Here is a 13,432-nt window from a genome sequence, read left to right as displayed (position 1 = left end):
TTATAACCATGATAAGAACACATTTCAAAATTGGAAAAAAATAGAAATATCTGGTAACTTTATATCGGAATCTTTCGCTTGATTTATTTTTCTTGTCGTCCAAACTGAAGGATAGAATTCAAATTTTTGCACAATCCTTTAACACTTTCATTGGGACTTTATGGATAATTTGTATCAGTTATAACAGGAACGTGTGTCTTTGTCAACACCTTCAAGGAATGTCCACTTCGTGAGTCATAAATTGGTACCAAAATTTAATATGCCTTTTAACTGTGATTGATATCACCAATCTAAGTGTTTTGCTGTCGTACAAAAATGTCGGACATGGTAGAATGTTAATCTTGATAAATTGTAAACAAAATGGAAAACAGTTTTTAGGTTCTGTTATTTTGCCAAACATAGTATGCTAAAATCACGGCTGATTAGTTTATTTTCATTCTTTTCATTTTTTAAAGTGATAACAGGAAAATGTACTTCGATTAACACAATGCTGCAATCCGCTGTGTGTAACATTTCTCATCACACAAGCAAGGAATAACAACGTTCAGATTAAATATCATGAAAGGACCCCTTCACATTTACAAGGAAATATCAAATTGATTTCCTTGATTTAGGAATTAGATCATTAATTATAAACTGATATCTATGTTTAATTAATCAAGAATTTCATGTTGATGCAATGATTTATTTGTAGCTAGGAAGACAGTAATTAGATAAATTAAATGATAAGGACTTCACACCAACATGGCACACCTCTAACAATCAGATATCCTAATATATTGAAAATAAATGTTTTCATTTTTGATGTCATCTCTTCACATTTGAATTTGAATCAGAATATATATATCAGAGAAAAATGATTTCAAAATTGATACATTTTGTAACTGCATTATTAGCAATAATCTGATCTGAAATTTATGAAAATTAAAACAAATAGTTAATCACATTATAAAATTGAACTAAAATATAAAATTACATCATTATAAAATTATGGTTGCATCATTATTGATATAAGTCAGTTTAGTTACAATCAGAATTACATTCATACAAAATAATGGTTTAGTTATAAGCGGAATGACGTACCTCTAAAATAATGGTATGGCTTATGTGACTACAAACAACAATATAAACACAAACAAAGGCACCAAGCTGTCGGCAAACACCTGTCAAACATTCTAACAATGCCATAACATATAAAAAATTTTTTCATCCTTTTCTCTTGAATAGAAATTTTCATTCTAGTATTTTTTTCAAAATAGACTTCTCGATATTAGGTGTGGTCGTCCATGCATTGCCATTGAATTTGTAACAAACTATGGAGTGTTGAATGGAGTGCAATATCTTCCGTGTACTGATAACAATTGTAAAAAGGAAGATGGCTGTGGGACAGTGTTAGTGTTACTGCGTAGTTCATATACAGCTTGAGGATATAGACATACTAAAACAGTTTAGATGCAAATTTTAAGACAATTTCATTTTGTAATTACAAAAAAACGTACAACATGTGTTACCTGTGGTGTACCTCTATACATATAAACACAACCATCAGAATGTCAATAAAACTGGGACGGCATGAAAGAAAAATATTAGATTTTCTAGGGTGTAAAAATCAATAGTCTGGGGCACAGCATAACTATAATATTCACAACTGTGGATTATTATATGTGGATACTTACCATAACGTAAGACTGGAATACGACTCATATCAATATCTTGTTGATCACACTAACGCGATAGTATACACTGTCATGTTGAGAGAGTCGAATGACATCAATTTGTGATATGACAATAATGTAGATGTCCTTGTATAAAAGTCAGTGAAATGACAGATATCCACAGTCTAATCCCCACTGAATGTCAAGTCACCTTGTTGTCTATTGTGTATACCTGAGAATAGTGAAGCTCAGCCGTCGTTTACCTCTGACGCATTCTCATCTCATCTAAATATTTAAATCCCCACAGTGGTAAATCTAGCAGTCACTAGAAATAGCCTGCAATGCTGTAGACAACACAGTGCCCTGACAAGCATTATAAATGTAACAAGTCACATGACTGCTTTTATCAATCGATAACGTTTATTCAGAGTCACTGGCTCCTGATCATATTAATTGACACATTTATTCAGTGTCCTTGGCCCTTGATTATATATTACACTGCAAACAATACATACCCAGGAATTTGTCACGTTTGTAAGTGGTTCGTTCTAAATTAGGAATATCCGTTTTAACCACAGTTGGCATCTAAGTATATTCATGTTTTCATAGAACACTTCTATAGTGTAAATATTTACAAACATTTATTCAATCTAAGAATAGAGGTTGAATAAATAAATACTTTACTGCTAAACACTGTCAACTTGTACAGAGAAAGAAAACCCAGCCAAATTCATTCTATGCAATGATTAACAGAATTGCACTTTGTGTAGGAGGTGACATCTATTTATAGCTGTATTTCAGAGAGATAAAAAAGTCAAAATTATCTAGCATGTGTTCTTTTTATAATACACAAGTATAAGTAAGAATATACTGTGAGGGTAGATGTCGTAAGGGTCTGAAAATGTCATACTGTGAGGGTAGATGTCTTGAGGGTCTGAAAATGTCATATTGTGAGGGTAGATGTCGTAAGGGTCTGAAAATGTCATACTGTGAGGGTAGATGTCTTGAGGGTCTGAAAATGTCATTATCAAACTTATTGTATAAGTGGAATTTTTATTGAATTTGAGGAGATAATAACGTTATTTGGATCAATGAATGACTTTGAAAATACCAGTACACTGAGCTGAATAGAGTCAACCTACACAGCAAAGTAATAACGCTGACAGCACTTTACACTGGATGGCATTCACTGTGTTTATCTCAAAGATGAAAAGAACTCTACACAAAAGGTGAACTGTTCAACAATAAACTCACTTAAAAAAGGGTCACTACTTAACGATAAACATCTAACTTGTTGGTGGGCTGACTTCTAATATATTGACCAAACTACTAAAAATAGTTGTAATTAGTGTATTCTTATATCCCTCTCAACGGACAATAATATCTGAATGACATAATTCATCTAAAACTGACTATATAATACATGTATTGTTCAGCACATATTTTTCTTAAAATGACAATTTTTGTATGTTGCAGTAGAAATAAGAATTGACCAAACGGACCTTACACAACAACTCTACAAGACTCAATTACAGAGCTAGTCTGACATAGTGCATTATAACACTTAAAACTTGTTGGCTGGACATTACTATACACACTAACATTTTCATTTTACATGCTACATCTGTACATGATATTGATGAAAAATTAAACAGATTGTAAATATTTGCGTGAATTTTTTACATTCTTTACAAAAACAGGGCAGAACATTTCAAATTTTGATTGTCATTTACAGTTTTGAAAGTTTACCTTATCTTGAGACAGGTTTCAACATTTGGGTCTGATCTTAGAAAAAAACCTTTCCCCCGAAACGTTCCTATTTTACAACATCAAACTTCAAAGATATCTTTTTTTTTTACCTCAATATGTGTTGACAAGTTTCTAAGTGGGTACTAATATTTACAGTTGATACCTGATATACATAAAGCTCCTGCAAAAACAACACCTCCACTGGAGTGAGGTTGTCTGGGGTCATGACCTAAATTGTGAGGTCACGACCTAAATTGTGAAATACTGGGTCTTGTGTGTGGAGCAACTTAGCAGAAACCCTCAAGGGATCTAACCTGTCCACTATAGGAGAACAATGCCTGGAAAATCGATGCAAAGAAAACTAAATTATTTTGACAAGGCACAATGGGGTACAAAAGTAAAGTGATATGCTATTAAAACATGGCAAAAAATCTGTCTGTCTGAACTTTTAAGTCAGTATATAAAATTTCATGAAAACAAAACCAGGTAAAGAAAGACTCCAGTGTGTATCTGACACTTTGTACTGGAAAACTTCACATCAACAGTTTGAATATAGAGATGGATTTATTTGGGTCATGATGAACAGCTCCTAAAAAGATAGCAAAGTACCTCAAAATGGCTGCCTACACACAGAGAGAGAGACAGTGAGAGAGAGAGAGAGAGAGAGAGAGAGAGAGAGAGAGAGAGAGAGAGAGAGAGAGAGAGAGAGAGAGAGAGAGAGAGAGAGAGAGAGAGAGAGAGAGAGAGAGAGAGAGAGAGAGAGAGAGAGAGAGAGAGAGAGAGAGAGAGAGAGAGAGAATATACAGAACAGATAGACAGACAAACATGCAGGCAGATGGAAAGACAGATGAAATACACACACACGTACACAGACAGATAATTTGTTCACTTGTGCTAAAAACTTCATCATTGCATATCTATCATATTACACTGGTCCACATCATATTGATTTCAAAATGAAATTCCTATTATATTACAATGTCACTATTTGGTCAGCTGATGTCGCCTATCAAACCACCTGAAAGGTTACATACAAAATAAACCAGCAACCCATATACTTCATGATGATTCACATCTCTCCATCATATAACCCTATCTACTTATCTTACATTTATTAGGTCTGAAATTCACACATAGATTTTAATGAATTGGCTGTACAATAAAAGATAGTTAAAATTGTTGAAATTATAAACATACTTTGTGCTGAATATGGTCAATGATGTAACCACACACATGTATCAATCTAAAAATTGACAAATTGATGTTATAGTACTTTGACATTTAGTCTGTCAGTCTCTCTATTATTATAGCAAGAAATGAAATTTCTCCTGTAGAATGCATCTGAAGACAAATGTAACTGAAATCAAAGTCCTTACATGTAAATGGCATAATTTGGATAACATTTCAATCTCTATTTCAACAATTTGTACACTGACTCTTGATTTGTTCTTGGATTTAACTACCAGTAATATTGGGTTGGAGATTTCTTTAACAGTAGAAAAAGCAAGTTTATTTCTAAGATGTATTTTAAAATAATGAAATACTACCGTACATTTGTAAATTTTCTTTTGGAACTTATGTTCACTTTTTCAGAGATATATTGCTTTTTGATATAAACAATTCCAATGGAAACACTTATTTATTTATATTTACCATGAAAACATTTCAAAATCGATGAAAATAGGGTCCAGACAAAACAGCCAATTTTCCACTTGATTGAAAATTAAATCTACTGAAAATATAGTATTGGATTTTAGTTTTAGATATAGCTATGCTCTGTTGCAACATGGCTTACTGTCGCTATACTACTAACATGTGATGATGTGGTACATACATGTACTTGTTTGAAAGTAAATACAAGCATTTCCTATCTATGCAATCCAAACACAAGCTTGCTGCTGAAGTGATATTTGCATTTTACAAATCTGTCCAAGGGTTTTCTCTCGTTATACAACAAACTAGTGATAGACACAGTACAGGTGAACACCAGGTGAGCAAACATCAACCAAGTGGGTCCACCGGGAAAAGTTATTTTTTACTGAACAAAAAAGTTTAAACACAAGCACAAGATTTCTTCAAATTAAACTTGATGGAAATCAATATTGAAAGTACAATCACATAAAACTGATCAATTTGGAGTGATTTTAAAGGCTCAGATTATTTCAGGAATGTAACTAACTAGCATGGGCAGCTGTCTGATTACATGCATACATCTATGTTGTAACTTATGAATTTCAAAAAAACAACAACTGAGAATGATTACAAAACCAAATATCCCAATCCATATTATTTTCATGTGTTTGTGAAGCAGTGTATCATATATGCCAATATTTGATGCACCAGTTACCTACAGTAAATAAATAAAAAAATGAACTGCAGTTTCTTGTGGTAATCTCTGAAAAATTGATGCTCTCCAATTCCTTACTCACACTATGAAGTGAATCAGAAGTTTTTTTGTTTTTTTTACCATTTTGACTTGCAAGAAAAATTACTGTCTAGTTTTATAGAAAAATGTCCTTAGACATTTTAGTGGGCTTGCAGCTTTCCACATTTTTTAAGTGTTTGATTTTATAATTGAAGGATTGCTAAGACTGAAGGAGATACTGAGAATGAAAATAGAGAAAATTTCTTTGACTAACAGTATCAAATACTCCAAATCTGTCAACCAAGACGGTATGTAACCCTGTTGATGGTTAGACCCATTGTGTTTTGACTTGTAACAATTGGTGTATAAGACAGATTTGAAAATACATAAACTTTAACTTTAAGTTCAAGGACAGGAATGTGGAAGATTTAAAATTAGGATGTCAAAATACTTGTCGGTTGTTGAACCAAAACAAGACTGTGTCAATCTCGAAATGAAACTGATATCATTGATGAGATGAAAACTGAGACATTACATGTATGTACATTTGCTATATAAATATCAATGTCTATTGATAGATAAACCATCTCAAACTGCAACATTATAAATTGCACTGTAACTTTAAGAAACACGGTACCATTCTTTCTGAAGTGTGAAAGTAAGACAACATTTCTGATGTTTACAATTTTGTAGACATTCCAGAGTCTCATCCTCCTCATGATGGATGTTAAACGCTTCTATATGACATGAGGTCATGACCTTTGCTAAAGAAATCAACTACTGGTCTTACACGTGGAGCTATGAAAAGGCCTATCAAAGAGCATCACTGCTAATAAACCGCACTGCAATGAGTAACCTATGGTCTGTTTAGCTAGTGGTCAGAAGGCCAGACAGTGATAATCATCAACAAGTAATCTGACTATATCATCCGTCAAACTTTGTATTCTAGTCTAGTTCTATTGTAAATAAGTCACAATACTGCTACAAAGAATTTCTGCTTCTGTATAATAAACTATGGAATTTAATTGTAGTGAATTTGCCCTGATACATTCCATGAGAATACTTTAAGGGCAAACTTCTGTTTGTACTTTTCTTGCCCTATGTCAACCCTCAAGCTTGCTGTGACATGAACACCAAACAGTGACTCATTTATTTGTTTACGCTGACAGGCAATTGTTCCTCCACAGGACCTGTGTGCTATTATTACTGTACCACAAGATGATAGAAGCTGACGAAAGGTTAAAGTTTGTAGAAAGTTTTTTCTTTTCTGAAAATCTATCGGCCTAGCAATGGTTTTATAATAAGTATATGACTCTGTTAAAAACAAAAACTTTATGCAATCCTTCACAACACACTTTACATCTTACACCAGCCATGATGAAGGGGTTCAAACAGATAATGTAGGATTTATACCCTGGTTGTTATGACAACATACATCTACATTAATTTATTGGTTCTGAGGTGCTAAAGAACCCCACTCAAATTTTCCTTGGCTGACCAAAGAAAACTATTGGGTATGATATCTTAATATTACCTTGTCACACTTCTACAGTGTGTTTGTGTATATCAAACATAACACACATATTGGCACGATGAATTACACATCTCAATTTTCCTAAATTATGCCTTAGACACCAATTTACCTAAATTATGCCTTAGACACGAATTTTCCTAAAAATCAAGCTTCTAAAAAAAGTTCTCCACACTTTTCCATATGGGAGTTTCTACTGGTCCTTTAAAAATGATAAAACGTAAAAAGAAAATTTGGGGTAACACAGTATTCGGTGGCCATATTGGATTAGAGTTTTCCTGAAAAAAGTAACAGTACATGTTTTAAAGAGTTTATGATGTTCATTCTACATTATGCATATAAAGATTATTAGGACATGTCCAAAGCATTGAAATCACGCTATAAAATCTGTACAAAGTTCTGACTAACACCACTACACAGTTCATTGCTATCAAGTACTGACTAATACCACTACACAGTTCATTGCTATCAAGTACTGACTAATACCACTACACAGTTCATTGCTATCAAGTACTGACTAATACCACTACACAGTTCATTGCTATCAAGTACTGACTAACACCACTACACAGTTCATTGCTATCAAGTACTGACTAATACCACTACACAGTTCATTGCTATCAAGTACTGACTAACACCACTACACAGTTCATTGCTATCAAGTACTGACTAATACCACTACACAGTTCATTGCTATCAAGTACTGACTAATACCACTACACAGTTCATTGCTATCAAGTACTGACTAACACCACTACACAGTTCATTGCTATCAAGTACTGACTAACACCACTACACAGTTCATTGCTATCAAGTACTGACTAACACCACTACACAGTTCATTGCTATCAAGTACTGACTAACACCACTACACAGTTCATTGCTAGCAAGTTAACACAAATCATACAACATAACAATTTCACACCTTGTCCTTTGACTCGATATACTTCTAAACACTGTACATGGAACCTTACACCACTAACATTTGACATACACAACAATATTTTTGCCTACTTCACATAATAACCTACAGGACTCATGACTTATATTTATACCTCCATGTGTCTGATACCATGTGGATCATTTCCAAAGTAGTTTTTTTAAAAGTCCATAAATGCATTCTGCATAAATTGGGCCATACTTGCCCCTTGTGGTAAGAGACCATACGAAATATATTCAATGAATGTGCCTATAAAAGATATTTTTCATTGTTATGGGTCAAAATGATACAAAACTGAGATTGCTTGTTAGTCATCACATAGGAAAGGGACAGAGGAATATCAAAATTTGGTGACAAGAAAATGCTATACATCATCAACACATCAACTTGGCTGAGAGGGCACATTGAATGTGATTATCCAAATGTAATTTTACTGGGGTTCTCTATCCAAATTATGGTACTGTACAAGTAATGAAATCTATGCAAATTTTACCACATTCCCCTCTTCTGTTACCAGGGTTCCCCACCAAAATTATGGTACAAGTTATGAAATCTATGCAAGTTTTACCACATTCCCCTCTTCTGTTACCAGGGTTCCCCACCAAAATTATGGTACAAGTTATGAAATCTATGCAAGTTTTACCACATTCCCCTCTTCTGTTACCAGGGTTCCCCACCAAAATTATGGTACAAGTTATGAAATCTATGCAAGTTTTACAACATTCCCCTTTTCTGTTACCAAGGTTCTCAACCAAAATTATGGTACAAGTCATGAAATCTATGCAAGTTTTACCACATTCCCCTCTTCTGTTACCAGGGTTCCCCACCAAAATGATGGTACAAGTTATGAAATCTACGCAAGCTTTACCACATTCCCCTCTTCTGTTACCAGGATTCCCCACCAAAATTATGGTACAAGTTATGAAATCTATGCAAGTTTTACAACATTCCCCTTTTCTGTTACCAAGGTTCTCAACCAAAATTATGGTACAAGTTATGAAATCTATACAAGTTTTATCAGATTTCACTCCTCTGTTCCCAAGGTTCCCTACTAAAATTACGGTTCAAGGCATAGAAATTAATCAACATCATTTTCACAAACTGTGCCCCGCTGTATCCCAAACCTTAGTAAAAGCACAAGTCCCACAATTTACAATATGTGACGGTCACTTCATGGATTCTCTCAAAACGTTACTGTCACTTCATGGAGTCTCAAACTATTGTGAAATTCTTCACATTTTTCAATCCCAGTAACCCTAACCTCTGTTCTGGGTAGCAACACACAGATAGGGTCAACAAAAACACCACTGTAGCTAAGTTATAAAGTCAATTGTCCACAACCACCAGCCATGCATTTCAACATGTAATGGCTCATTGGTTTCATGGCAAGTATTCTGGGATTTCATCTCATATAACCTACCAATACTTAACAGGGACAAATATCTAACACCTCTCTGCCTTCCTTCACTTTGTATACTGTCACACCTTATGTGTTATTGTACTCATTAAAAGTATTCACATCTGGTGTTACAGTACTTAACTACTGGTAGGGGTCACTAGAAACAACTGGATAACACACCTTGCACAACAACATACCTGGACTGTGTTCCCATGAACAGATGACAAAGCTATTAATAACCATTTTATATTTGGATTTTTGACCTTCCATGTAAGTTCACAGTGAATTCATCATACAGGTGTAAGTAACAGCAAAATTATAGTAATCATCAAATCTGTTATGGATGCCATTTTAGTGGTCAATCAGTCACCATGGTAACAATAGCAATGCTGCTTATTGGTCAATCAGTAACCATGGTAACAAAAGTGCCCCAAAATGCTATGCCTGTTGTATTCCATTTTTGGAATCAATATAAATTTATTTTTACAAAATACAATTTCATGCATACATGTAGAATATTGAAATGGAATCAAAATCAAAATCAACAACATTAAACATTTTGCATAATCGTTCTTATTTTGGATATGATAAATTGTGATTAGTAAAAGTCACTAATTTATAATTTTTTTGTTGAGGAAAACTACCAAAATATCATTTCTTATGGCAAGCCACACGATAAATTCATTAGTAAACAACGTCTGATATTCTTTATCATTCAAATATGTGATAAGAGTCATGACAGAGCATTTTCCTACAAGATACACAACATGAAAGTGTTTCATCCAAATTTCAATTTATGTATGACTACAACTTGTACAGGTTGTAGCATGGTTTAATACATCATGTAATGGTAACAGTAACTTATGTTGGTTTAAATTTATCACAATAAAATAAAATATTATTAAAGTCAAATAATCTATTTTGGTCTACAGTTGTTGGTGGTCTCTCAGCTTGATAAAACACATGCTTACATACTTTTGACACTAGAAGTCTGTAATGTGATACTAATTTATCTAATAAATTCCTTGACCCTTGACCCAACAGGTCACATAAGGTCAAAACAATGGCAGGCTGTTTCCAAGCACAGCTTAACCATGTAAAGACAAGAACCGCTAATACAAGAAAGGAAACTACTGAGTTGCCATGGCGACATTGTATTAATGATAGTATGGTTACAGTGACAATTACATTGTAGTTGCAGTTTTAGTTCTGATAATAAAATAGCTGTTATTCACTGCCCTTTAAAGTAACATCATGAATTGTAACATTATTGGTTAGACTTGGAGTTTGATTGATGACTGTACAATTATTACCTCACCATATATTTCTATCAATACTATTATTATTTCTATGAAGTGTACAAATCCATTCTACAAAGTTCTGGTTTCTCATCATGGACATAACATTATCAACAAATAAATCTACCTTACGAAAGTCATAGTAAATATTGAATGTTGATTTCTAGGCCATTCACATGGTGCTTTGTACAAGAACACTTTGTCATACCATTTTCAGAATGAATACACCAAGACACATATAGATACATACACACATACATACCCACATATCTATACATTACATACACACACACACACACACACACACACACACACACAACACACACACACACACACACACACACACACACACACACACACACACATCCCTGGAATCCATACTTTCCTACTCAGCAATACATTGAGTAGATAGCCTAGAACTCTACTAGATTGTAGTCATCATTATTGTCAGTAAGTATAGAAATCTTCCTGGCTATCTATCTATGAGTCATCATCTATATTCCATGGTAACCAATACTGAGGTTGAATTCTGGAATTTACAATTTAAGGTCGAATTCTGGAATTTACAGTTTATTTTATTTCTCTGTATGGTTTGAGGCACCCACTTTGCCAAACCATGTCATCAGGTCAAAGTACACAAATGACTTTAAGCATAACCATGATCTGCACTTTCACACGACAAACAAGATCTAAGAGACTTCATTATCCGCGGACATTCATCCCTTAATCAACTGAACTGCACAACTGAACTAATACAACAATGCTCACCCAAATATTAGTGGTTGAACATTATTCTACATGTTGTAGTATATTTTATGTAATAATACAAGGATACATGTAATGCAAAATGAAACAAAAAATAACCATTGGAACTCATTACATTATAGTCTGTATTATTTAACATATATGAATAGTATTTGTTTTGATCTTTTGTCTTTACAAGTCCATGTTGGATTAGGAAGAACAATTGGGTGTGAAAAATAATTGTTTGGTAGAACTATAGAAAATATTAGTCTAGAACAAAATACTAGTTATGTTGAATCTGTATAGATAGCTTCACTGATAAGATATAACTAATCAAAGACCATGGGATTTAAACGTCAGCATTTAACTTCCCTGTAGTTTTTCAAAAGATTACTGTTAGCATCCAGTTTCCTGTTAGTATAAAGGCAGCTCACTCTCTCATGACATTATAAACATTGGGATTTCAGTATGATTTGATTTCAACTCAACAAATCATTTGTGACAACAATGGTCTATGAATGATATAATATAGATGTGAACAAAGTGCATTGGTATTAATTATTAATAAAACTCAAGCTGACCTAAACACATGCTGGGATACATACAGATTCACACCTGTCATTATTCCTGGTTTAGTAACATTAGACAGTATTAGTATCTTATCACCAAGTCAATCAATAATTCAATTGGCACATACCAGTCTTATGGTATTAATGTGATACATAATTATTTATTTATTTATCATATTTATTTATCTTATAGCTAAAGAAAAGACACGACATTTACTGATGATATGCAGAGTTCAGTTACGTATATAATGGGGGCAATAAGGGAATGACGGTTATCTTATCTTATCTGACTGATTTCAAAGAATCCTTATCTTTTCGTTAGTCCAGGAACCAACAGGTTGCCCCAAATAACTGGATTGCTAAATAGTTCAAATGAAATGAAACTAGAAGTACAGACCAAGCCAAAGACTCAAGTCAACAAGATGATATTTGTTTAAATTAATATTATTTCTTTTATTTATTTTAGTTTGTTTGTGTTTTTTTGGGGGGAGGGGTTTGTTGTTGCAAAGTACAATCTTCTTTAGTTCACCAATGTCCCCCCCCCCCCAAGTTAGTTCCCACATTACTTTTGTAAGTATGTTTAGATCAGTGTTTTTGTTACGAGTGGTAAGCAGGTAAAACTATGAGTTCCCCAGTAATTTTACAAGGGTTCACCACCAAAATTATTGTATACGATATGGAAAGCTTTGCAATCTAACCAGATTTGCCTACTCTGTTACCAGGGTCCCCAGACCTTATTTATACATGTAGACATACAGAAAGATGTTAAATGTGAGTACACATCTATCTCTCTGTTTCCAGACAAAACTTTTGGCAAATACTTGATAAGAAATAACTTAATATATTTGTATAAACATATATGGGAGTCTCTCATTTTTAAAAAATGAAACAGATTTGTAACATTGTATTTATTTTGACAGGTGTGTTACAGCCATTTTGACAGTATCAAAGTTTTCCTGAGTGGTTGCAGTCTGTTGGATCTGATTTCACAGCTAATTAAAATGACAATAGCTGCCCACTGATATAAAATACTATACTCATCAATTGTTATTGGCTACAAACAATACACTCCATTAGAGTAGTCCCTGGGACAAACAACAGCAACACGAAACCACCTATGTATAACAATTTTATTGTTTACCTGAAACACTTGGTGGCCTTGAGTCCAGGTATTAGAGACAT

At 33.6% G+C, this 13,432-nt stretch overlaps 1 protein-coding gene across 13 annotated transcripts in view; it reads right to left on the bottom strand.

The window, feature by feature from the left end:
• The window catches only part of LOC144447817 (CLIP-associating protein 1-like), a 95,739-nt gene that overhangs the window by 48,637 nt on the left and 33,670 nt on the right, over positions 1-13,432 (bottom strand). For 4 of the 13 annotated variants that reach the window (XM_078137915.1, XM_078137917.1, XM_078137916.1 and 1 more), the window contains exon 1: positions 1,677-1,994. The exons of the other annotated variants lie outside the window; for them this stretch is intronic. In XM_078137915.1, coding sequence (XP_077994041.1) covers positions 1,677-1,704 — 28 coding nt within the window. In that variant the 5' untranslated portion in view covers positions 1,705-1,994. Of the gene's footprint in view, positions 1-1,676; positions 1,995-13,432 lie in introns of those variants that run through there. 13 annotated transcript variants of the gene reach the window in all.

Source organism: Glandiceps talaboti, chromosome 16 (assembly GCF_964340395.1).
Source record: "Glandiceps talaboti chromosome 16, keGlaTala1.1, whole genome shotgun sequence".
NCBI lineage: Eukaryota > Metazoa > Hemichordata > Enteropneusta > Spengelidae > Glandiceps > Glandiceps talaboti.
The sequence above is the reverse complement of the archived record's forward strand: the minus strand, read 5'-3'. Positions and strand labels throughout refer to the sequence as shown.